At 34.9% G+C, this 27,445-nt stretch overlaps 1 protein-coding gene across 6 annotated transcripts in view; it reads left to right on the forward strand.

The window, feature by feature from the left end:
- The window catches only part of RIC1 (RIC1 homolog, RAB6A GEF complex partner 1), a 51,203-nt gene that overhangs the window by 14,572 nt on the left and 9,186 nt on the right, over positions 1–27,445 (forward strand). For 4 of the 6 annotated variants that reach the window (XM_067315224.1, XM_067315228.1, XM_067315229.1 and 1 more), the window contains exons 3-18: positions 796–872; positions 11,172–11,279; positions 12,345–12,487; positions 12,734–12,870; positions 14,242–14,333; positions 15,604–15,692; positions 16,481–16,625; positions 17,124–17,172; positions 18,233–18,385; positions 18,732–18,935; positions 20,379–20,417; positions 20,678–20,788; positions 21,446–21,535; positions 22,093–22,253; positions 23,323–23,461; positions 26,565–26,681. In XM_067315224.1, the coding sequence (XP_067171325.1) occupies positions 796–872; positions 11,172–11,279; positions 12,345–12,487; positions 12,734–12,870; positions 14,242–14,333; positions 15,604–15,692; positions 16,481–16,625; positions 17,124–17,172; positions 18,233–18,385; positions 18,732–18,935; positions 20,379–20,417; positions 20,678–20,788; positions 21,446–21,535; positions 22,093–22,253; positions 23,323–23,461; positions 26,565–26,681 (1,854 nt within the window). The remainder of the gene's footprint in view (positions 1–795; positions 873–11,171; positions 11,280–12,344; positions 12,488–12,733; positions 12,871–14,241; positions 14,334–15,603; positions 15,693–16,480; positions 16,626–17,123; positions 17,173–18,232; positions 18,386–18,731; positions 18,936–20,378; positions 20,418–20,677; positions 20,789–21,445; positions 21,536–22,092; positions 22,254–23,322; positions 23,462–26,564; positions 26,682–27,445) is intronic. The other 2 variants (XM_067315227.1, XM_067315226.1) reach the window with 2 other exon arrangements.

Raw genomic sequence — 27,445 nt, forward strand, 5'->3', positions numbered from 1 at the left:
TGAACTGGAATGCATTTGCCAATTTATCTGAAGGACAAGCTTATGCTTTTAAAAAAATAATACTTCCTAATTTTGGACAGCTAACCTTGTTGGTCACCTGGCTCCTGTATTTACACAAATGCTGGGTCAGCTTCTAGTCCTGACTGGAACATCTGATAACTAAATGATTTGTATTTGTTTTCCAATTAGTGTTATAATTTGAAGTCATTCTTCCAGAGTAACAGAATATGAATTGGGCTTGAATTATGAAAAATTTTCCAGACACAGACAGGTTTTTAAAGGTATTGTGGTACCTGATGATACCGGGTGACTTTAGGATTTTTTAAAGCCTATCTGGATGACTAACAGTGAGAGTCAGTGCCTAGCTCCTATGCACTCTATAGTACCTGTCAGTGTTTGAATTGGCTCTGAATGCCTGATATATTCTATTAGATGCCTTTTGTATTAACTCTTTCTTTTAGTGGGAATTAGGTACCTACGTTTTTGACTAGCTGAGGTAGCTGTCTATTTTTATGTATTTAAATCAATGTAAATCAGAATGAAATCCCTTCTGGGGGCATACATCTAACTGTTTTCCCTGCTTTCTCCCTACTGAGTAATCTGTATAGTGGATTTTAAAGAGTAGTATGAATTTTATCAACAATGAATTTTAAGGGACAGGTTTTTAATATATCCGAAACTGATATGAGTGTATGTTTGTCTGCAATGAATTTGAGACTTGTATAGAAATCACAAGAGTCTGTATAAATTTTATATACGCAGATAGATATATATTTATCAGTGTTTCTGTTTCAGACTGCAAATGGATACATCTTATTTTTTGAAATTCCATCAGCAAGGGACAAGTATCTTTATGAGCCTATGTATCCCAAGTAAGTATTTAAATTTCTCTTTGCTTCCCTACAATATAGTAGAGTATGACTAGCCAAGTCTTAAGTGGATTTTATGATTAGAAAAGACTTGTTCTTTTAAAGTAGCTTTTAAGACTTGATGGATATATGAAGTATCATTCTTCTGAGTTAAAGTCAGTTCAGAGGACAACTTGAGTCTAATTGGTGTGCTGTGCACTGGTAAGATTCCTTAACTCCCTTTTGTCAGCAGCAAAAACTCTCAATAGCAGGGTTATAATAGCCTGATTTTATAACTGATTTAAGGCAATCTATTTAATTCATGTAATCTAACAGGCTTTAATAGTTGCTTTTGAGTAACTCAGTTGAACAAACCATGTTTCTTAAGAATTGATAGGGTGAAATCCTTTTTGTAGATTCCTCTCCTCACCCCAGCTTTTTGGTAGTTTAGAGACTTTTAAAACAAGTTGGGAAGAAATTCTAAATATTTTTGGAAGAATATGAAATACCTTTAGTAAAAAGTACAGGTATTTTAACTGTAGTATGTTATGTTGACATGACCATCTTATTTCCCTTATTGTGAACCAGAGAATATTTCTTATTTTTTTTAATGTGACTGTGCATTGAAGGTATTTCTGATTGGCTTTTAATAGAATTTGGCAAAATTATAAAATGTTTAGGAGAGAAATTAAAACCTTAAGGGGTATGTTTATACATGTGTGTGTGTCTATGTTTAGGCAGGATCTGTAGTCATTGTTTGAATCAAATTTGTCTAGGGCAGTAGTAAAACACTATTATTTCTTATTGGCTAGAAACTGCTTTTTAAAATGTATCTGAAACTTGGCATTTGAAACCATGATGTGGCTTGTTTCAGGCAAATTCTGAAAAAGAAAGCATAATACCAAGAGGCCAGCAAGAATTTCACTGGGCAGTTAAGAAAGGATTCATATCTGAGCTCTTGTTCTAGGGATACAGTTTTTCGAGTGTTAGCCATTCAAAATTGTATTCAAATATTTTTTGAAATTTTTGTCTGAAATACATGAGACTTCATGTTAAGTAAATTTTTTGTCCTATAAACCAGAAGCTAAATTATATACTTGCATTATTGTGATAATGCTAGTCAATTTAATTTTAAGCATTTTTTTAGTATTCATAAAACAAACTAAAATGGAGTGGATGGAGTGAGTGGGATAGCCCTCAAAACTCTGGAATTAAGTGGAATTTAATTAATTAATTGGAAAGCATAATACAAGAGTATCAATGACTTACCTCTTGTGAGACCCAAACAGCATTTTTCAAACTGACTTTTTACATCTAACTTACTGCCTTTAAAAAAAAAAAAAGAGAGAGAGAAAGAGGGAGCAGAAAAGCCTAACCTGCTAAAAACCTGCTGAAGTGAATAACAGGATAGTTTATCTTCAGCTGTACGTAATATACAAAACTAAACAGGAATTGATGGTATGCTGCTCTCGTTCTATTAAGAATGTATTTTTAATTGTTCTTTTATTTGTAAAATCTGAAAATATATGGAAATATGTATAAAATTGCAATAAGGGTTAAAACTGGCCAACTTGTTGGAAAGTTTGCTTCAGTCTGCATGTAGGAGGCTTTAAAAATAAACTCTTTTATCAAGCCATGACTAATTGGTCCAAATTTGTAGAAAATATTGATTGATTTGTGTTGTCAAGCTACAGGCTTATATTTTATGAAAGATGTCTTTCTGTTAGCTAGGCTTTATGTTGAAGGGTGAGGATTTTAAGATATAAATATATAGCCCTAAAGGATATTAATGCTAAATCTGTGGGTGTATAAGAGAAGGTGTTTGTCACTAGAGTGTTTATGATAGGTTGCTTACAATCTCCTAAGACTAATGCATATGCTTAACTTTAAGAAGATAAATGATCTCACTGAACTTTTTGGGATTACTTGTTGGCCTATATTTAGCCCTCAAGTTTGCAAACTTGCACAGAATTACTACTATTTGACTTATATTAGATCACAAGAAAAATACAAACCTAAGAGGATTTGTTTATAAATTAATTGTGATTAACCTCGAATTATTCTACAAGCTATTATGATTGGATAAACTTTTCTAATGGTGCAAGGCTCTGTCTGCAGACAGTTTCATTAATTCAGCTTTATAGTTTTTCCTTTAAGGATCAAATATTAAAGCAAAAGCAAACAAAACCCCCCAAATCCCAGATCTGAAACTTGAACTTTCTTCTGGGATGTGTTTATTTTCCAAAGAGGGAGATTATTTCACTGAAGTACTTGGATTTTATTTCTAGTGGACTGAACAATATTGAAAGAATTTGCTTAACTTTGAGACCACTGAAAATCAGTGTGTGGCCTCATACTCAGTTTAACATTGTGCTTGAAAGGAGTTGTATTACTGTGTTCTCCCACTGTAGCAGCGTGTTCATGGCCTCTTGCTGTATGTTGGCAATAGTGACTATGCAGCTGTGCCTTGAGTCAAATCAGGCTGCTGATCTGATGGCGAAACTAAACAGGCCCCTTTCCCTTCCCCCTTATTTGTGTAGAAAAAGGTAGAATTGGAGACTAGGAAAATTGCTTTCCTGTTCAAAAAATGCTCATTAGGCATGACTTCCCCCCCCTCACAGCAACCTATTGTAATGATCTTTATATTCTGAAATTCACTGTTTTAATGGAAGTGCTGGGCATGAAGATTAACAGAACTTGCTGCTGGTGCCCACAAAACCTTTTCAGTTTGTTTTATCAATATCTGAGGACATAGCTCTTATGAAGCTGAGGCTGTATGAAATACTTCAAGATGGCTGAATGGGAGAATTTTTTTAAATGTATGTAAGTATTTTATGCCTTTTGAGGCTTAATCAGTTTCAAATGTGCTAAAGTAGATACGGTAAGTGTTAAGGAACTGTTCAGCATTATGCACGTAAAATGTAAGATAAGAATAATGTGGTAAAGTGAACGCTTGTATCATAAGAACAGTATTCTGCCATTAACTTGGAGTGTTTTTCCAAAGAAGAAAGGAAGCTTTTGGGATGTCTCCTGGAGTCACTTGATAACTTTTTTTTGTCAAATTGTAATATTTTAGGAATGTTATGAATTGAAATTGTCTATTGAAGGAAGTATTTTTGTCTTTGTTGAAATTAGGCTAGGAATTGCTAGTCCATTCTTGGAGCGAGTGCCCAGTGAAAAACCCAACCTATCCTGCTTAATTTGTTAGAATAAAATCAGGGGAAAAAAAGAAATAATTGGCTTTCAAATTGAGCCAGAATACTCTGCATTTTTTTCCAGCTCTTAGAAACTTTGTTCCAGTTCAGAGCTGACTTGGAACAGTTTCACTGTTGGCCACTAGCCCGCATTCTGGGATACTTTTCCTTAAGTGAACACAAACACATAGTCCTGCTTCAAATAATTCAGTCTATTTTTACCACCATATTAAAAACAAAACAAAAAAAGCAAAATTAAAATATGAAGAAATATATGTATGGTGAGATAGCCTCTAGTTCTACACCTTATAAAAGTGGCAGTATATGTATGCAAATTTGTAACTTTATAAGCTGTGGCAAGGTATGACAGTATTTTTTTGGAAGTGTTCCCAAAGGAATTTGTACAGATATTCTTTTGTTTCATGGTGATGAGATCTATAACACCCTTACAGTAGAAGCTTCTCTGTACTGAACTATTAATTATTTCTGATGAATTTTGGCAAGAGAGCAACTTAAGCTTTGTAAGTGAAGACATAGCATGCAATGATTTAATGCCAAGGATATTTTCTCATTTAAAAACAAAACAAAACAGCAACAACAAACTTTACATGGTTTATAAGCTGCACATGGTAACTAAATTTTTTTTTTCCTCAAATTTCTTCATATTTTCAAGTGAAGCCTTCAGTTGACCTTGTAATGAAAAGATGTGGTACAAATGTTGTGCAAACAATAGAATAAGACCAGAATGCTTTTAAATACCTGAAGAAGTCTTAAAACTTCTTGCTAACTTATTGCTGCTTACACATGTGGTTAGTGTATTCATGTCCTACTCTTTTTGGCACTTTTCACATCTTTTTCCTTTTCTATAGCAAGACTGTTTATAGGCACCATAAATTACCCCATCAGCATGAAGACTTTTTTTTTCTGATTCAGTGGATTTAAGACTAGTGTGTACAAAGGTTTGAACTTTAAACTCTAGAATAATCAGCACCTATGCAAGGGCAATTGATTGGGTGTACAGTTAATTAACTTATTAAAGCATTTTTGCTGGGAATTATATTTGGACTAAACTTTAGCAGTGCTGTTTTTCCAATAAGTTGTTTTTGGTATTGGTTAGATGATGTATAATTAAAACTAGATTAGTTATAGAATTTTTATTAACCATTATGGTGCTTTCTAGCCCATTATGTGGTTTCAGGATATTTAGTGTTTCATCAAGAAGTCTTTGAAACCAGAATAATAATTTGGCAAACCATTTAGCTTTTAAAAATAAATAGTTGATTAGTATGCTAGCTAATTATTACTATCCTCAAACCATGGAAAGCTATTATTTTTCAGATTATTCACCCTTTGTTAGGAAAAACAGTACTAAGAATTACTTCTTAAAACTCTTGCCCATTCTGGAGCTTTTATTATCAGTTCCATAGGCTCTTTTAGTTAAATTTTTCATTGTCCAACTGTTGCCATTCTTTGTATAAAGGGATACATATATCACACACATATATATATGTGTATATATATGTGTGTGTGTATATATATGTGTGTGTGTGTATATATATATATATATCTCTGGATTATGCATGTCATTTCTTCTGATGGCTGGTTGCAGTATGCGGTGGGAGATGCAGGTTTAGGAGACAAGACGCTATCTATGAAAGCAAAACTCATGGAGCAGCTTGTTTTACTTGTGTCAACATTGTTCATAAAAAGTATTATTATTGAAGGATCACGCATTTAGAGATGATAATGCAGTCTGTTTAAATCTGGCTTACAAAAAAGTAATAGCTGTATAGACAATACACTAACTGAAGTCTGGGCTTGAACCCTTGAACAATTAATAAGCATTGTCTAGTTGTGCTAATACAACAATAATCGATGTTGCCAGTTTTCTGCTGTTACAGCTTCAGGGGGAGCAACCCATGGGACTACTTCATGGTATAAACTCATTTGTAAATGTTGTTTGCCCTCTTTCTCACATCATATACCAAGCTCCTAATAGCAGAAATATCAAGCTGCTTTTTGCCAAAAGCACTATTGAAGGAACCATTTTAGCAGGAACAATTGTGAACTTCGTAGTCCCAAAGTAGTATAAAAATATTTAGTCTTGTTAGTTAACATATTTGTTCTAAAGGTACTTACTTCTGTACTGGTCTGGAGTGTTGTTTTGTGTATTTTTCAGTAAAATGTCACTATTACTTCTCAAGCAGCTGTGATTTGACTCATAGGAACTGATGTTATTGACTTGGATTTTTTCTTTATATCTGACATTTAGACACATTCACTTTTTTTGGAAGCATAGCATTTCTTGACCATGAGAGCATCTATGAACTTCTCTAAACTATTATCCAGCCATAACTGTAGTTATGGTTTTAAAATTATGTAATATGCAGATATTCTAGGATTTCTTTGGGGTATATAATAATTTTGTTATGTGTTCTCTTCTGCCCAGCCTTCATGATGTAAGTTTTTAAGTGCCGCCTTTTGTCTACTGAAGCCTTAGTTTGGTATGAGGTGCACTATAATCCAACATACTTAAGGTCCTGTTTCCTCTTTTTCTAGGAAAGGTCATGTTCAAATTCTCAGGTACTTTAATCTCTGAAAGTAGAAAGTATTCTATTCATCAAATACCTTTGGGCTGCCATGCTTTTGATAATAATTAGGCTCTTCTGTGTGTGACATCCCAAAGGTAAAGCCATAAACTGATACCAGAACAATCTGATGGTTTCAGAGACATCAAATAAAATCATTAAACAGCTTCCTGTATTACTCTGATTATTCCAGATAGTAAAGTGGAAACTTAAATCCGTATCTGTTATCTCTACCTCCAAATACAGTGCTCCAGTAATAAAGAGAAAAAAAAAGTGAACCTTGTTTTGAAAAACCGGAAACTTCTTTACAACAGTCAGGCTAAAAAAGGTGTTGTGTTGTTCTTGGTCACAAATTCAAGAAGTCCTTAAGTACATCCTTTACTGATCAGCTTCTAAAGGAGTACTGTCTAGCTTTTCCAGTGAGAGTTTGACCCCTGTGCCTTTCCCTGTCTGTGGAGCACTGTGGCCCAGGGTGGCTTGTTAGTAACAGCAGGAGTTAATTTATAAACATTTATAAACAAACATTTTATTTAAAATTTTTAGTTTAAAAATTTATTTTTTCTACTTTTTATTTTTGCCTGTTTAGGAAAACAAATTCTTCTTTTAGGTTGAAAAACAGAAACCTGATTGGGTTTCAAGGAAATAACTATATTTCCTTAGGAAGAATAGCATAAATTCAGACAGTAGACGATTTCAGATGTGTCTGGTACATATTTTTCAGCTAATTTTAATAGGGAAGACATCCATATGATACATTGAAGGACAATTCAGGGAACTCTCTATAAATGTCTTAATCATTGATGACTGGAAAGGAAGTATTGGAAGTATTTCTGTTTCTGCTGGAATTAACCTTATTTCTAAATATTTCTTGGTTGCTTCTGCTAGCAGTGACTAAGACTGGTAATGATATTTCTGAGTAAGTTTTGTCTGTGGATCACACTCTATCATTTAACCACCACTTATGTAGTGGAGGACATAAATGCAGCACTGTGCTACTGGAACACCTAGCTTGCTTGCATACTGTGTCCTCCCTGGACCTCCCCCAACCCCAAACAACAAACTCCCAAAAAATGCTTCCCTATTTCTCCTTCCCCCATCAGATTCAGGGGAGGCTAGCTGACTATAATTTTGCATAGTGCTTTCTCTTTTTTATAGTTAGGGTACTTTAAATTTTTGTTTTTTTAATACTGTTCTCAGTTTTCTCATACTGGTATCTTGCATCTTTGAGCTTATCGTTTTTTCTTTTAACAGAATCCTTTACTGATTACAGAGCTAATTATTCCCCTTATGAATACAACAAATTATGACTTCATGTGGGAATTTTGGCCATTCACTTATGTATAAGCTTCTCTTTCATTTTGGGGAAATAAGGGCTAGAACTGAAGTGCTGGAGAGGGTCAGTGTAGGAAAAGCTTAGAAAATCAGAGTTTTGGAAAGGCAGGCAGCCCTTAACATAGAATTATTTACCATTCTTCTTAGTTTTTATTTAAAAGATAATTCATAAAATTTGGTTACTTAGCTTTTCAGCCTCTGCAAGGCATTTAATTGAACTATATATAGGGCTCTGTTTTTTTGTGAATAAGCACATTATCTATGACATGTGAAACAGGGAACAGAGAATGAACTTTGTGATTAAAAACTCCTCCTAAATAGACAGTTTAAGAAGATCTGAAACTTCCCATAAAAACTTGCATTTTACCATTAAAAATAGTCTTGACATTCCTTTTTTTCTTTTTTGGGATGTTTTTAGGTCACACATGTAGTGGGAAGTTTTTCTGAATTCTGCATGTTAAGAAACTTATTTGAAGTTTTAGTTACATCAGCAGATAAGGCTAATATCTTTAATGAATAAAATACTTGAACATGGAATCTTGCTGCATACAGGCCTTCAGTTATTCACAGAAATTAATGCCAGAACTCTGAAAATTAAGGGACAGACAATAGACCTTTGTATCCTTGACTTATAATTTTCTCTCCATTCTTTAAACCACAAACTCATTCACTTCATAAAGGTGTTTTTATGTGTATTGAAATGCAAGTAGAAATGAAATAGCACTGTTCTTTTCACACATTAAGTTTAGTCATTGCAGTGTGCTCATTCCTTTCAATTCCTGTGCAAAGCTGAGTTACTTAAAATTAGGATTCAAGTGTAGCAGATGCTGATGTGGCAACACAGACCAAACATTCTTTCCTGTTTCTGTCAGCAGTACACATTCTTGGTTTAAAGGTCAAAGTAACTTGTAGCTGACTCATGAAAATGTGGACTGTTTGTGAACATGGTGTGGTTTTGATTGCTCCTGCCAATAGTAAGTTTCTTTTGATTTGGAGATTTTAACATCATCATAGTAAACAGATTAAAATACTGACAATTTGAATTTTGATCGTGACAATAGTGCCTCTAAGGAGAAAATATACCCTACAGCTAGTAATAAATTAGCTGAAATTAGCACATACAACTGAAAATAGTCCTGCATACTTTTTTAAAAACGCTTTTGATTTTAAAAACAAACAAACAAAGTCCTGCCCACATGGACACTGCAGTTTCGCTTCCAGCAAAAGATGTCTTTTAAACTGTATGTTCCTATTCTGGCTTTATAGTTTGTACTCTTTAGAAATGCTACATTTATACTTGATTGTATACCTCAGTCGGTTATAAGAATCATATTGTTTGTTGTGTTATGTACACATAACAATAACATTTATACAAGCATAACTAATATTTATACAACCATTTTCCTTCAATTTTAGTTGCTGTAGTTGATTCAGTTGTACCACTGGTTCTAGCCTTGATAATGTGTAGGCATTTTGTCTTGCTTGGGAGTATATTATTATCTGCATCTTCCATTTCATTTCACCTCCTTTACCCTTTAAGCTTTTCCCATGCTACTGGACCAAAGAAAGACCTAGGCATCCATGGCTTGAAAGACATGTCTCCAAACACCTTTTAAGGGAAGGAGGGAGAGGCAGTAGTATTTGTTTTCTGTCCCCTTCTCCTTCCCCTAGGATGATGGATTGCAGATAGTGATATAGAAATCTGAAGGAATTAATCCTGTATAATATAGCTTTTCTTTCAGAATGAAATCCTTGACTCTAAAAGGTGCCAGGCCAAATCAGGTGGATTTGGCTTCATGGACTTCAAGAAATGCAGTTTCATTTATGATTTAAGAAAAAACAATGTTATTCTTAACTAGTCAGCTTTTCTTATAATATCTCAAGCCTCCTGTCACTCCCTGATAGATAGCCTCCATAAAAGTCTGTCTTTTCCCAAGCTGACTGTATTTTGTAATTAATTATCTTTTGAAATGCAAAACAAACATTTAATAATTGTATGTGTATATGAATGTGTCATTTATGGCCAGTAGATTAACTAACCTTATGTTAATTGCTCTCCTTTTTACTAAAATCCTTGATGGTCACCGTGGTTTAGTTCTGGAAAGATGTTGCTAACTCCTTCTGCTATCTCTAGCATATCAAAGGTCACTGTGGTCTTAGCTAGCAAATATCTTTATCTTTGCTCTATAAAAGAAGGTGTGGTTTCCATCAGGGAACAATTGATATGAATTATATGTCTTGCTATAAAATGCTAATGGAATTAAAGTACTGTGATATAAACTGAGATCAATCAACGCAGGAAGGAGATTGAGGTATCCTTGTGATGTCCAACTTACCTAAAACTGTAGCTGCACTGGTCTCTGCTCTGTCTTAAGCAATTGCTTTGGCTAGCCTGCTGTAAAATAAACTGTTTTGTCAGCTGGAATCCAGGTAAAGATGATGTGAATTTGTGTGCATATCTATTGTTTCTGACTAATGAAGTTAGACCAGCTTTAACTATAATTTGTCTGCAATGCCTTTTTCGTGCAAATTTAGCTTTGCTGATTAGTGTAGCGCTGTGTTTTGCACTGGATAGCATGATATTTCAATACTTATGATTGTAGGTCACTTTTCTTAAAAATTTCATTGTTAAACAAACCTCTGATAACATAGACACGTATGGAATTACTTGGTGATGCTGTATTGAGGTTTAAAGTAATTGTGTTTTATGAGAGAATGGCATGTGAAATTTAAAATGAGGGAAATATAAATTGGAAGCTTTCTGCATCTCCAAGTTGGTATGGTGTGATGATCTTTTTAGAGGAAGAAGATCCATGGTTGGCCATGTTTTTTCTTACTACAGGTCTTAAGTTTACTGTTAATGAGGAAATATTCATATGGATTACTGTAATAAATGTTTACCTGTTGGGTTACGTGTGCAGAGTTATTAGTATAAACACTAATCTTGCAAAAGGAACTGAAGAAACATAAATGGTCTAAAATATCTGTAGTGCATTTTGGCAAAGAATGAATTGGAGATTTGGAGATGTTCTGTGTTTATCTCCATGAGAAGTGAAATCACTACTTTTCTAAAATTGATTAAATATGTGTGGAGAATTGAGAATTTCTGGTATACATTTCTTATTGTTTTCTTTCCTGTGTGAGTCTGTAGCTGTTACCTCTTTTGAGACACATCTTGTTTCAGTTTTAATATTTCTCTTTTCTTTTAGAGGAAGCCCACATGTGAAGGGAACCCCACATTATAAGGAAGAACAATGTGCTCCTTCCTTAAATCTAGAAATGAAGAAAGTGCTGGACTTGCAAGCATCTATCACAAGGTGTGCTCACTAATCATATGCTAAGAATTTTTCCGCGTATAACACTTGCTTGTTAAAAAGGGAAGCAGAAAGCCAAAAGGAAAAAAACTTCTAGTAAGTCTAAGAAGGTAGAAATGTAAATTGCTGTTGAGGAATTAGTATATGGAAAGTAGACTTTTTTTTTCTTGGCTTGTCTATACTGATATTTTTGGCTTTTAGAGGTATATATTGCATTTACTTTCAGTATTACGTGTTTGACCTCTGACTCAATATGTGAATTAGGGATTTTGTGGACACATATGTACATCAGAGCAAAACTATGGACAGAATTCCAGCCCCTCACCTGCCATCTGCTTCGATTTGCCAGTTTGTTTTGAAGTAATGTTTTGTTTAGCTCAAACTTCTTGTGGTAAATGCCTTCTCTGTAAATAAAGATTTAATGTGTGGAGTGAGCATGAACGAAAAATTGATGAAACTGTATGGGATTGGGAGGGTGTGGGGTGGCGAAAGAGAACAAAGTGCAATTTGGGAACAGTACCCATAGAGAAAAGGGATGTTAGAAGAAATGCAGTAAATACTGAGAAGATGCTGGTTGTTATCTGCATACAAATAGATCAGCAGTGTTTTGAATTTTTGAGATCTTTTGGGAAGGACTACAGGAGAAATCTCTTAATAAGCTTAGACCACGGGTTAGAAAGTGTTTTGAAATTATTTATGGTCAAGGCAATATTGGTAATCTTCCAGGATGGATGAATAATTGATTGTTGGTAGCAATGTATTATGTCTAGTGAAAAAAATAAAATGACCTTCAGTTCATGTACCAGTTAAACAATTACTGTAACAATACAGACCTGTTCACGAACTCTGATTCTCAAGGGAGAAGAAACATATATACCATATTTTATGGACTTGTTACCTTTTCTATCTAGAGGGCTTCTGCACTTAGTTCATAACTTATTTTATGTAATTTGCTGGCATACCTGCTTAAACAAAGTGCAATAATGTAGTGGTTGTTACATTAGTTGATATTTCTGTGATACTGATTTAAGCTGCAAATTTTTAGAGAATGACAAATGCGTTTGTTAGTTTGCAGTCTATGTTAGAGGATCTACTTGTCGCTACTGCTGATGGATTTCTCCATCTTATTCATTGGGATGGCATGACCAATGGAAGGAAGGCCATCAACCTATGTACAGTTCCCTTTTCTGTGGACCTGCAGTCTTCTAGAGGTAGGGGGTCTTCTGTGTGTTTGTTTTCACTTATGATGATGAAATACCGGAGAAATACCCTCTAATATAAAACATGATGTTGTCTTTTCTCAAGCAGAGAGGAGAAAAATGTCCCTTCTGTAAATGTGGATAAATTGCCTGTTGAAATTAGTTTTTGCTCTGAAGTAATAAGTAAAGAACTGAAATCTCTGTGGGCTTGCGGTGTCGCTATGTTGATGTATCTTAAAATTATGAATGTTTTCTCAGCAGGTTCATTTTTGGGCTTTGAAGATGTTCACATCAGGGATATGGAGTACTGTGCCACACTTGATGGGTTTGCTGTTGTTTTTAATGATGGAAGAGTTGGTTTCATTACACCAATGTCAAGTAGATTCACTGCTGAGGTATAATTCCTTTAATATTTCTTGTGTACATTCTGCAATTAGGGTTTTTTTTTTCCTGCTTCCTATATTTCAGTTAGCTTACCACTAACTTCAGCTGATCTAAAAATAAATTTAAAAAGTACCAGCTGCTTAAGAGGTAACATGAGAGCAATCCTCGATTTTGTACCATAATTTGAACTAGATTGTTCATGGCTAGTAGTTGGCTCTGTGGGAGAGAATGGTTGGAAGTAGATTTGATCTTTGATAATATATTACCTCAGAATCTCATTACAGTTCTGAAGTCGTATTCCTGTCTCTGCAACTGACTTCCCGTTGCTAGTTATGAGAGGGGGTGATAAGAGGTAGATTCTCCAGCTACAAAGTATCATGTGTACTATTTCTAGCTTTCAGCTGTAACTAGGTCCATCTCTTTTCATAGTGACATATTTCAGAATTTGTTTTAAAGGAATCTTTTCCAAGCCATATGTTCTGAGTCCTGAAATTAAGCCTCCAACTGCACTAAATTTTATCATTAGAGTTCTTTATTTTAATTACAGAAAAAGTAGAAGGATTTTTGTAGGCACATCCAAACTCCTGATTTGCTTTGGTTATTCAGAGCGCTGATAATCAAAATCCAGTATATGTGTAACTTTGTTGCTAACAAAAATTAGAGAAAGATGTCAGTCTATAGGGAGATTACTTATCTGAGCCATGTCAGTTAATACTGAAATTTGCAATAGAAATAGAATTTCAGATAGAAATACAATCTACCTTAATACTGAAATGAAAGTGTAAAAATTTTGATTTGATATTTTTACATTAATATGCTGTGCAGTTTAAATATTGCTGTGATTTTTGGTATTTAAAATACAGCTATGCTTCTTGCTGTAGATGCACATACTGTAAAGAAAAATGCCTAGGTGATGAAGGTCATCTGGCAGATCCAGATTATGGTCTTGTCTCTGCTTCTGTAAATGTGGCTGGAAACCCATAGTGAATGGACAAAATCATCCAATAAACTGCTGTTGCACTCATGGGAGAAAAGGGTTGCTGTCAAGATTTTATGGAATTTTTTATTGTTATTCCCAAATAGGCAGCTGGATTACAATGTAGAAAGGTTGGATCACTGTGCAAACACCTATATATGTATATGTATATTTATATGTATGTATATATACTATATATGTTGTTTGTTTGGTTTTGACCATGTCTATCAAATCAGTCTAACTGGGAGCATCTTGGGCTTGGTACTGTAAAGCTCCATTTCTTGGACAGCTTTGAGCTTTGGTTGAGTGATTGCTGAATTTTGTTAGAAATACATGGATAGAAGCTGACTATCACAATTAAAAGTACTGTTTAACCAAAAAATTGTGTGACTTCTTTTCTTTGCAGCAGCTCCATGGTGTTTGGGCACAAGATGTGACTGATGGAACTTGTGTGGCAGTAAATAACAAATACAGACTAATGGCATTTGGATGTGCCAAGTAAGTTTTGTAAGGCAAATCGAATGGGAGAGAATTACTATTATTGTTTTTTTAATAAAGCATAAGTACTAGTTTCTGCTTAGAAAGTTGTGTTGCAGAAGATTTTAAAGGTGAAAATTATCAGTGTTGCTAGAGGTGGTATAATCTACCTTGTCCAGAAGGTTGGAGGAGGGAAGAGAAGAAATGATTGCCTGGTTGTCATAAAGCTGGGACTGATGCTTGTTTTTTCAGCTGTGGAAAATAAAAGTAGCTGGAGCTGTAGCAGCGAGGGCTGGGAATGTGCTGCTGTCCCAGTTAATCTCAAGGCAAGATTATAAAATCAATTTTAAGCAGTTAATCATGCACATTTTGAACAAGAAACAGCAACACTTTGCACCCAACTGTGAAGTGCTGATTTGGTTAAGAAGAATGTTGCCTATTTGAATAACTGGAGATATCCATAAATTAAAAAGTTAGGAAAGGGCTCTTAGTTCTGGTGTTTGCTTTCCTGTTCTTGCAAAACAGTTCCTCCTATATAATATTGTTTTAGAAGGGCTGGAGTGTACCTTTTTTAAAGCATTTTGTAAGAACTTGGTCATCTGGGTAGTTTAGTCTTCAACTGTTTTCTTAGATATTTCAGGTTGTAATAATAACGCTGTATTTTAATGTTTGCCTTCGAAACAAAAAATGGTTACTATAATTCATTGATTTTAGTATGACTAGTGCACTTTAGATAAAACTTCAGCACATAGTAAATACTGTGCCCATTACATGGATTGTCGTGGGGTTGGAAGCCATATAAATACTTGGGTTTGTGTATGTGTGTATGTTTTCAGAAAATGAAATACTCTCAGTGCTTTGGTTGCTTTGTACCAATGTAACCAGGTTTTGAGTTCCCAAAGGCATTCTGGAAACCATTTTGCAAATATGTTTTGTGAAGTGCTTTAAAGTTACTTGCCACAGTGCCTCTGTTCTAGATTAATTTAGTATTATACAGTAGCAGACGTGTATAAATGTTAAAGTGTGGTGTTGTCTTTTCCCCATTTTTAGAAGGGAAAATTAATAGTTATAAAAATATTTGGCCTTAATCAGAGCTTACTCTTGCCAGAAAATTGTGTTACGGACAGGTTCTCTTTTTAAATTACTTTTATTAAATTTTGTATATGAATGGAGCATTTCTGAGAATGGGAAAGCCACTTTTAAACAATAAATAACAGCTTTTTTTAAACTATTGATATCAATTAGAAATCCAAATACTCTTGTAGCCTAAAGCATGTGTAATCTCTTCCAGCGGCTCTGTACAAGTTTATACAATAGATGTCACCACTGGAGCCATGCAGTTTTCTCATAAATTGGAGCTGACACCAAAACAATATCCTGGTGAGCTAATTCTATTGCTAGAATTTTTTTCAGCTGTTTTTCAGGTATTAAAGAATATTTTTATCCCTTGCTAGTTAGCAATTGTTTTTTTGCATTGTCATTGATGGTATTTAGTATTTTTCCTCCTCCTCTTTCTCCCCTGATTATTAATAGAAAATAAGATGGTTTTTCCATTATTCACCTGAGAAAACGACAGATTATTGTCAAAACTGGTAATGGGTATATGGGTGTGGGAATTAAAACAGTTGTCATGCTTTCTGTAATTCTATAGAAAATCACGTAGGGTTCAAAACTGCAGAGAAAAATTGAGGAAACCACCTGTCTTCTGCCTGAACTGAAGCTCAACAGAATTTTTCATGTAGTAGTCATAAGTACAGTGGGCTTGAGAGTGGGGACATATGAATGGGTAAATCATGTCCTTAATTGAACAGTTGTACCTATTATAAAAGGGAAATTTTGCAGTTTCGCTAAATGCCAAAGGAAGAGGATCCCCTCAGCCCCCAGGAGAATCATTTTACCAGACTAGCAGTTACATGGTTGTGCCGTAGCACAGTGTATTTCTGGTCTGTTTTTACAAATTCTCAGTTTCCAATGAAGCTGACCATATCTTTTAAAGAAAATACGAATTCTTTATTTTCTCCTTACTCATTTTTAGATGGTTAGATGCAGCAAAGTAGTAAATTGGAAAATCAAACTTTTGTACTGTTTTTATTCTTTTCATGTGACAAAAGTAATAAAGGTAATTTTGACATCTTTCACATGGTAATTTATTGTCTGCTTTTAAACAGATATTTGGAATAAAACAGGACCTGTTAAACTTATCAGATGGTCACCTGATAGCTGTGTTGTTATGGTGACCTGGGAATGTGGAGGTTTATCCTTATGGAGTGTTTTTGGTGCTCAACTTATCTGTACTTTAGGAGGTGATTTTGCGTGAGTATCTTTCATTAAAAATTATAAAATGTTTTATTAGAACATTCTATTTTTCTAATAAAAACATTTAATTAGAAGATAATTAGCTGAGTTAGAGGGTTTTTTTCTCATTACATTATAATTTCTTAGATATCAGAGTCATTCAATGATAATTAGGAGAGAATTGTTTGAATATAAATGATATATTATCTTTTTGTAGTGGTCTTTTTGGACAGCAAAGCAAAGTACCTAAAGGAAGGCTTTACCAGGATAATAGTATTAAAATTCCCCTCAACATAATATACTTGCTGAAAATGTGCTAGCATCCAGAAATCACAAATCAGAAATGTTACGCTAGACAACTGGCAATTGCTTTGCCTTTAGGCAGTAGCATGGATCAAACAGGCTTTACAGCTGGAGGCAAGGACAGAAATAGAACCATATGGTAATATGACAATAGGGAGATACTTTTTTATTTTGATGCAGTTATTCCAAACTCAAACTTGTTCTGTTTTTAAGGTATCGGTCTGATGGAACCAAAAAAGACCCTCTAAAGATCAGTTCTATGGTAAATATGAATATAAAAATACTGTAAGAGGATGGCTATTAATTTTTTGTATTATTTTTAATGGAGCAGATTTTCAAAAAAGCAGGCTGGCTTTCTTCAGCTGTATTTACATTTAATAAGTAAGATGCCTTAACTATACCTCCTAACACAAGTATTGTATTGATGGAAGAGGGAGAATGGGATAGCTGCCTGATCATGAAGTATGCATGCTAAGCCTTTTCTTGACTTTTGTTTTAATATTAGAGTGAATATTTTTTATTTTCCTTAATCTCAATTGTTATCCTGTGTTGTATTTTAGAGTACCATGGGACACAAAACTACACTGGTTGTAAATTTACTCGTTTTCCTAAAATTACTAGCCTACCCTTGGCTGTTGAAGTAATTTAATTCACAGTATGGACTCATGAGAGACTTAACTGCTATTGTTTTAATACAAACAAACTAAGAAATCTTGCTAGTCTATCAAATCAGTAGATGTTGATAAGTGTAATGTTTAATGATCTTCAAGGTCTCTCACAAACCATGGTACCTTTTGTACAATTCTTCCAAAAAAAACCCCAAAACCCTTGATTTTATTTCATGTAGCCTTGTTGCTATCAAGATTCATAATTTTGAACTCACACCCAATTGGAAATATATATTTGCAAGAACAATACCTTAAAAGTTGAAATTTTGATACCATTGAAGTTAATGACCAACAACCATTGTCGTTATTGGGATCAGGATTTTACACCTGATACTATATGTGTGTTTTGACTTTTTTTGTTAGTTGTTTAAGCCAGCAAACTAAACAGTCTGCATAAATTAAGTGAACTTCTTACAGAATTACTTTTCATTTAACAAACCTTTTTTATATACATAAATAATATAAGTTAGATTCTTACTGTTCTTTGTAGGTTTTATTGATTAGAGGCACTTATATGATGCCTATGATGATATATTTCAGAGCAGCAAACGTGATTTTTCTCCCAGTCACGTATCTATCATAAGATCAATTACAGTAAGTTTCTGTAGCTCTTGTTTTCTGAGAATCAGTAGTGACATTTTTTTTAACATTCAGAGCTGGGGTTCAGAAGGGTATCACCTGTGGGTGATAGATGGAAATTGTTCTCAAAATGCAAGGCCTGAAAGAGATGCAAAGAATGAAGGTCACCAGTTTGGTATTCTGCAGTTCCAGTTCATCAAGAGTGCTCTCACTGTAAACCCTTGTATGGTAAGTTTTTATTGATAAATATCTTTATTTTAGAGAGTATTTCTAGTTTGCAGATGACTTCTGAGTTATTCTCTTACCAGATTTTAAGTTTAATTTCAAACCATTAGGTTGACCTTGCTTTTTTAAACATCTGTTATGAAGCCTTTAAAATGGTACTTTGAAAATATTGCTGTGCAATACTTTAGCATAAAACCTATAGTTTAATACATCGGTGCCTAGTGATACAAAGATTGAAAACTGCCTTAATTTCTGATTTTCAAGTCATTTAAGCTGAACTTGTTAATGCAGCAATCTTGTGGTTTACTTCTTGTTTTCTGCACTTTTTGTTGTTGTTTTTTTAATGTAGAGTAACCAGGAGCAAGTCCTCCTTCAAGGAGAAGATCGCTTGTACTTGAACTGTGGAGATGCAACACAGGCCCAGAGTCCCAGAAATACTTCAGTACACTCTGAACACAAGCTTACCAGGGAAAGAGGCCCATTTTCAGATGGCAGTTTAGATTCTCAGGGTTTAAGCACTTTATTAGGACACAGGCATTGGCATGTTGTACAGGTAATTCGCACTGGCTGCCCTTATGTGTTCAATGCATGCTAGAGCTTATGGGGCTGGAATTTGCACCTGTTATTATCAGTCTTTAACATACCCTTTCTGGTTTATATGAGAGTTTTGTCTTCTTATTTCCTCTTGGTTTCCCTCAGCTTTTTCTTATTGCCTAGTGATAAAGGAATGTTGGCCATCTCAGCCTTCTGACTGTGAATTTGCATCCTAGCCAATAAAAAAAAACGAAGATGTCTTTTGACATTTTGTAGAGTAGTTGAATTCCCTTCCTATGCTTTGAAATGGAGCATAGGTACAAAATGCAAGAAATCATGCAGGGATTAGTTCTGTTTATGCAGATTGCTTTAAGCATATTCAACTGCTGGATACAGTCTTAGGACTTTGGTTGTGTCTTCAAGCACTCTGAGATGGCATCTATTTAAGTAAATAATTAAAACTTTACAGTATCGAGCTGGGAAGAAGAAGCTGTTTCTAGGAGTATTAATGACCAAGATCCTATTTTTACTGTAGTACAGACGACAAATTAAATAACTTTTAATCTGTAATTCTATTTTGTCTTCTTCCACACGTGAATTAAAGATCTTCTAAAAACCTATGTTCAGAAAAATTATACCAGGATTTTGTTTTTCACATAGTCATAGGCATAGGCAATATTATTAAACTGCATTTCACACTAGGCATGTAGATCAGATTTTGGAAACTGTTGAATTTCTACTCTAACTGTCCAGATAGTTTTCCTGTCTTCTGAAAATAAGTTAGGAGAAGAAAGTCTTCATCCTGTGTAGGAAGAAAACAAACACAGCTGAAGTTGTTTGTGAGGAGCAATATATCCATGAGAACAGCTTAGTGGTTTGGTAATGAGGGCACTTGCCTGCCTTTTATCAGACTGAGGACTGAAGCTTGATCCTGGATTTGTATTATCCAAGGTGACATGAAAAATCCATGATCAAGATTTAATTTGACACAGCCCAGGCAAGTGCCCTCATCGCAAGGCTCCTGGCCATGCTGGTGTGTGTTTCTGCTTGGATTAGAAATTTCACCCTAATGCTGAAAAGTCCTTCTTGCCTGATGGGTTTATGAAAACTGGTAAAAACTGGTACATTCCTGTGAAAGGTTCTCATGGAGCAGAAGTTTCTGGTGGGGGACAAGAGATGTACTAATTTGACTATTAATCCATAGTACAGCATTAGTCATTGTGTATTCTTAATGCTTTTCTATGTTTCTTGTCTTAAAAACAGTCTAACACCTGCTATTCTGCAATGTTGTGAGGGAAGAGAGAGTACTTGTATTTAAAAAAGAAATCACAATACTGAAAGCCCTTAAATCAAAGTGATTTGCAAAATAGTGCATATTGTACAAATTCTGTTAAAACATTCTAACTAATCACAACTCTAATGGATTTTGATATAATTATTTGTTTCTTTTTGGTTTTTTTAGATTCACAGTACATATCTAGAGAGCAACTGGCCTATAAGGGTGAGTTATTTTAAGAATATGTTGTTGCTTTATTAAAAGTATTAGGTTCTTATAACCTGTTCTTTAGGGTTGCATCTCTAGCAGATCAGATCATTGTATTAAATTACAGAAAGAAAAATATATGTTGGGGAGGATAGTAGGAAAAATGAAGATACTTTACAGATTTTAACTCTCGTTTTATATTGCTTGTACTGATGTGCTTGGATAGGATATACAGTTAAAATTTCTGTACTGAGATTCTGTTTTTTTTATTTGAATAGTTTTCAGCCATTGACAAGCTGGGGCAAAATGTTGCTGTGGTTGGCAAGTTTGGTTTTGCACATTATTCTTTACTCACCAAAAAATGGAAGCTGTTTGGAAACATTACGCAGGTAAGTGGTTATTGAACTTTGTCCAGGTATGCTGAGGCGATTCTACTTGTTGAAATGAAATTTTTAGGAAAATGAAAATATCTTTTTCAAATAAATAACTTGAAGACAGACTTGAGATTAGGGATGCTGGTTTTCCTTGTCTTTTCCATAAAATGGATGGAACACATCTTCTGCCTTTGGCATAATAATTTGTATCTGATTACTAGCAGTTTCCAAATCTTGTGTGTAAGGTCAGACTCCTACTCCAATATATCTTATTTAAGAGCCTGAGAGAGGCCTGACTTTGGATGCCAAGCTTGTAAATTTCATGAAGAGCAAAAAACTAATTTGGGACCGTCCAGATCAGGGATGGCAGTAGACTGATGAACTGTAGAGCTGTGTTTTGTAGGATGGAGTTTATTCTTCTCATACTATTCATCAGCAACTGGTTATTTTTAAACAAGAACAATTTCATATACCTCAACTAGATTGTCTTGCCACTATCATAAAGCTTATAGAGGTCATGTCTGGCTTTCAGAAATTGCCCACAGAATGTGCATATGTATATGTGTGTGTGTGCACGCACGCACTTGTGTGTGTGTGTGCATATGTGTATATATATAGACAGATAGTTCTGTTACTTGCTTGTCCTATTTATTTTTTTTCCTTTATTTTAAGGAGCAAAATATGATGGTAACAGGTGGCTTAGCATGGTGGAATGATTTCATTGTTCTTGCATGTTATAATTTAAATGATCATCAGGAAGAGGTGAGTTATTTTTTTCTTCTGAATAAATAAATCATAATGTTTTGTATCAGATATATTCTAAACTAATATTATAAATGCGAAAAACATGGTAAGGTAGCTTTGGTCACCTTCAGAAATTCTTTTTTTAATGTGTAACTAATTCCTTGCAGAAAAGTTTATTATTCCTGGTAAAAGCTATTTTCTGCTGCCTACCACGAATCTGCTCATTGTTCTGAAAACTGACATTTTTGAATGCTAGCATAAAAGCTATTTTGAGGTTTCCAGTTATGGTATAAGTTGGGCATAAGAACCTGGATTAATTTTTGTTTTTTTAAACTAAGGAATGAAACTTCTTCCATTCTTACGCACTTCAGAACTAGCAATACTGTTTTTTAACCACTTTTGATGCATTTGTGTAATATTATGGATAAAGCATTTGTTAAAACAAAAACACAGCAATGTGTCTTGCTAGGAATCCTTGACAGCCATTCCATAAAAATGTGAATAATTGAATATTGAAGTACTGCTCATTTCTTAGTGAACAGAATCTGTATTCAAACTACTAGTTTTCCTTGTAGCTGAGAATTTACCTGCGAACGTCTAATCTCGACAATGCATTTGCACACATCACCAAAGTGCAAGCAGACACGTTACTACTCAGTGTCTTCCGGGACATTGTAATATTGTTCAGAGCGGATTGTTCAATTTGCCTTTACAGTATTGAGAAAAGGCCTGAAGGGTGAGTATCAGTGAACTAGTTTTAATACAATTGTTTTAATGCTTTTTCTGTAATGTACTTCTAAATGTCTCCTCAGTCTCAATAAATTCTCTTGATAATACAAAACCCTGTGATAACCTGTTGAATCAGATTTTTAAAATATGGTATCAGAGTGGCAAGTGTCATCTGTATGTATAAGCAATAGTTCATGAATGTTGTCACTTGCATGCATGCAAATACACAGATTAGGTGTGGAGGTAATGACTGAGGTATGCACGTTCCAAGCTGTATCTGTACAAATACTGCACTGGGGTGCTTTGGAAAACTTAGCTTGTTCTAGCTGATAGGAACTTGAAAACTTACTGTAAACAGAAGAAAAAGACATTGGAAGATACCTATATATTTGAATATTTTTAAAATGAAAAATGTTGCAAACATTAAAAGGAGGAATTCTTGGGGGGCTGTGGGGAATATGAAGACAGAAAAAAGTTTGGCCTGCAGTGTGTTTGTGGGGAACTATTTTGGGGCAAAAGAAATAGCAGCACAAGAACCGGATGCTTACAGATGGTTAAGACCAGTGAATGGAGGGAGGAGATAAAGACTCTCGGACAGCTTTTGAAGTCCCCAAGCGGATGATCTTCTTCAATGTTGTAGCTTGGTTTCAGCAAGAAGGGGCATATTTTAGCAGAAAGCAAACTGTTGACTAACTTTAGAGGAAAATATTTTCAATGCCTTTTCATAAAAAAAAAACTAACCGCCCCCCCCCCCCCCCCCAAACAGAAAACCCAAACACTAAAATTGTCTTATTGAAGGGTATACTTGTTATGAAGTCTCTAAGGTTTCCTTCTATGCACTTATAACTTGATTCCCCTAAATTATCAAGATGCAGTAACTCAGCTTAGTTAGGTTTATCTGGTAACTTTATGTGGTGTTGATGTGTAAGCCTGCAGGATTCCCGGTTAAAAGGGAAGTCACTTTGATCTGTGGAGTAAATTGTTTGCTAAGGTTAACTTGGTTATTTTCAATGTTTGCTGTGAGATAATAATTTTACCATTTAAAACTTGCTAAACGAAGTTATCTTTTCTTTCAGTCTTAATCCTACTGCCAGTATCCAGATTCTTCAAGAAGTATCCATGTCTCGATACATTCCTCATCCTTTTCTTGTAGTGTCTGTTACATTGACATCAGTGAGGACAGAGACTGGCATCAGCTTGAAGATGCCTCAGCAGGTACAAGTTCTATGGTGCTCAAAATTTAAAAGAATTGGTGTCAGCCCTGGATTTGGTTAGCTCTCAAAAGTTGTCTGATACTGTCATAAAGCAGTGGTTCTTCTGCATGGTAACAAGCCCAACATGCTTTTTCTAGTACTTATTGCATAGGCTTTTTCTGTGTGAACTAAAGAAAAAAATTGCAGACTGTTATTTCTATTTCATATCCTCTCCTGTCATTTTGTAAAACCTGTAAAACCAAATCTCAGAGGACAAATTAAACTTTGCTATGCAAAAGGGTATGTTTCTCTATTGCATATTAAATGCTGAATATGAGAGCTATGTATGGCACTAGGAAGCATCTTTGTTGCGACAATAGGCCAACCAAAGAATAAATAGCAAAAGGTATTGGGGGGGGGGGCAGGAAGGGAGGAGAAGAAGCACATAACCCTATAAGGTACCTTCTAGTCCATTTCCTAGTACACCAAAGTAAAATAAACTGAGATAAAATGGTCAATCTCACTAGTTCTGTCAGGAGACAGGCCAAACAATGACTGAGGTGTGAAGATAACACCCTGTGTCAACTCTGGGAAATGATTCAGACTCCTGAAAAGCACAGTGCAAAGAGCTTGATTTTTTTGTCTGTGGTGTAAATAAATTAAGCTTAACTATTTGAGTAGCTGCAGTATGAAACATGTTTTCTCATCTGTTTCTGACTGACTTCTGGTACAGAGAGTAGATACCTTAGGATAGTTCTGAAATTGGGGTATCTGTGAGGTAGGCCCCTAGACATGCCGAAGAGGGTACTTCTCTTTACATACCAAAGCCACTGCACTCCAGTGGCAAAGATGTAAATCTGAAGGTTTGCACTTGCTTCCTTTAGTTTATTCCAGTTTAGTGTCCCCACAGCGCTGAACGTGTCCTGAGCCTTCTATGTGATCTTAGACAAGGGCATAAAAGGGAGCATGCAGGCAGACCAGAGTCTGTTTTGTTGTCAGACAGCATCCTTATGTCTGAACTACCTGACCTGTAGCATTTCCTGATTTTGAGGGAAAAGCTACTGAACTTCTAAACTTTTAAGCTACTGAACTTTAAACTTTTAACATTACTATTAATATTTAAATTTAACTTCAGATTGAACAAATGTGATCCCATTTCTTTCCAACTAGGAGACCATAATTTTCAAACTTTCTGTCCTGCAACTGATTGGTTTCCTAGTGGAAAAATATAACAGATGTGTGTTCAGTCTGGGTGTATCCACATGCCAAACTAGTGTTTGATTTTTATCTTTTACCTCTTGCCTGGTAAGTCCTGGTAAAGACAGAGGTTCTCAAAGGATGGTTAAGTAGTATCAGACTTAAGAGTCAGGCTCCCAAAAAGAAATGCTAATCAAGCCAGTATTTACACAATACATTTATACAAATGATGCCTGAGATTTGCACTAAAAGTTCCTACCAATCAGAAGACAAGTGTTAATATCAGGATTGACTATAAGACTGCACTGGAACCACTGTATGCATCAAGACCTCAGACGATTAAAGCAATGTGCCCGACTTAAGGGAATGTGACAGCCTTTTTGATGTTGTTACCCATTAATGACATCAGTCCCTGATGCTACAGACTTACCATGCAGACCCTCTCCCCTTACATATTAAAACTGTACTTCATGCACAGCAGAGTATTAACTCAGATAAATAGGCTTTAAAATGACATTATACAGTTCTGAAATACATCCTTAAAAACAATACTTTGCTTCCTTGGTATACCCAAGTAAAAATATTTTTCTCTAGCTGCAGCTTCTAAAAGTTCAAGATACTGTGCAAGTGCATAGCTAAACTCTTTCTGGCTCTTGTGTTAGTCTCTGCAATCTGATGCTAGTAGTTACATAATTGCGATACCACTAAGAATACAAAGCTTTATTTTTCTGAAAATACTGGTGTCTTGTCCATGCCAATAGGGGTAGATGGGAAAAGCTCTTAAGTTGTAAGTGAGATCAAGTGAACATGTGAAATGAGTCTAGTCAATGAAAAAACTACAATACTTACCATTTTGCTCAAGAACTACGTAAATGACTCTGTAGATACAGTTCTGCTTATTTCTTTTGAGTACTTCTGCACAGAATTGGGTTTTAAGAGTCTTCTCTTATTTGGACGGGGAAGCTGCTGAATCTGCATTGGCAGAAAGGCTACTCAGAGTTTAAAAAGACACAGACAAAGACTTCTCTTAAGGGATGTGGGCCTAGGGACATGCTTGGAAGTACAAGAGGAAAATTTAAAAGTTTGAGGAGTTAAAACACTTGATTCCTTCCATCAAAAATTGTGATAATTTCTCTGCTCTTACTCTATTTGAAATAATAGCATTATTAGCATAATGGCATTATTTCATTTCCATTTCTGGAACTTACTAAATCACTATTACTGATTATAATTATTTAATTAAATATTATAATTATTATAACCATTATAAATTCAGTTTTGCTGCTAATGATTGTGCGAGCCAGCATCTACATATATGTATATAACCAGCTATTTCAGGTTTTTATATAAAACATTTTCTAAATTAGGGCATTATGCAATTCAGTTTTAGAACTGTTTGGGAAAGTGTCTCCATATACATAATGAAACATCCATCATGCTTAACTCTCGACAGGTGTGAACAGAGCTCCGAGCTACATTGTGTTTACGAAGGGGTAGTTGTTGGCTTTAAGGTGGTTGCTTCTAAGAAGCTGTTGTGTTGCAAGTTTACGCAGTAGCTTATCTTGCTGTAACTTGTCGGAAGACAGTGCCTGGAGTTCTCAGGCGTGCCCTGTTTACGTATGCTACTTCTAGCAAGTAAAACTGTTAGGGAGCTCATTGGGTAGTGTCTTGCCTGAGAAGCAGAAGCTGAGGGCTCTGGACTAGTCACCTTTCTAAACAGAATCTGCCCTGGAAGGTAACTAAGCATGTAGTAGCTTGTAAATCCTGGACACCAATTATGAGCTGCCTTTGCAGGGGCAGCACAGTTAACTTGCTCTTTTGTATTCTGAGTTTGCATTTGCAGCTATGGGTAAAACAATGCTTTCAGAGCTTAAATAAATAATTTACATAACACCTTTTTTTTTTATTATTATTATTATTATTATTAGGTCTGTGAGGCTGAAAGCATTATGCTAAACTTAGCTGGACAACTCATCATGTTGCAAAGGGATCGATCTGGCCCCCAGATACGAGAGAAGGATAATAATCCTAACCAAAGGAAGCATGTAAGTAAATGCTTGTGGGATGTTGTATACAGTTTCAAAGATGTCAGCAACTGGTCAAGTTGTGGAAAGGAGTGATCTAAGCATAAGGCAAAGATGTAGACGCCACATAGCATTATATACAATTAAAGGTTTATTTGACAGAGGGAAATAAAGCACTACCTCTACAAGTCTTCTAAGAATCTCTCAGAAGTAATTCCTTAATTGTGTGAAAGTCTAACTAAAGAAGTATCTGCTACTTGTATTTACTAGCAGTATTTACTACTTGTATTGTAGTGAAAGAGGAGTTTTAAGCATCAAGGTCTGGTACAAAAGATGGTATGCAGTATTGGTAGGAAATCTTCGGTCTGTTATTGCAAAAACTGTTCTATATGTTTATGGAATGTTGTCATTTTCACAGAACACATCTGAAAAAATTTCTAAAAATAATAGAAATCAGTGACTGAACTTTCTTGTCTCAATTTTTCTGTGCTGATGAACAACACTTCTGCTATATGAAACAAACGCTTTGGGGAAAGTGAATAGTGAAAAGTTTAATGAAGAAGAGTTGTTTACCGTTCAATCAAATATTTGTAAATTTTGTCTTTGTAATAATTTTTATCAATTCTAGGTTGAACTTGGGCTAAGTGAAGAACCAGAGAGCAATTTTTTTTGTTTTCCTCCCTTATCCTCATCCCTCTGGCTTCCTGACTAATACCAGGTGGTAAAAAATGAAATAAATTTCTTTTTTTAAGTCAATGTAAGTGATCAGTGATGTTTTCCCCAGT

This window comes from Apteryx mantelli, chromosome Z, assembly GCF_036417845.1.
Source record: "Apteryx mantelli isolate bAptMan1 chromosome Z, bAptMan1.hap1, whole genome shotgun sequence".
In the NCBI taxonomy this organism is placed as follows: Eukaryota; Metazoa; Chordata; class Aves; order Apterygiformes; family Apterygidae; genus Apteryx; species Apteryx mantelli.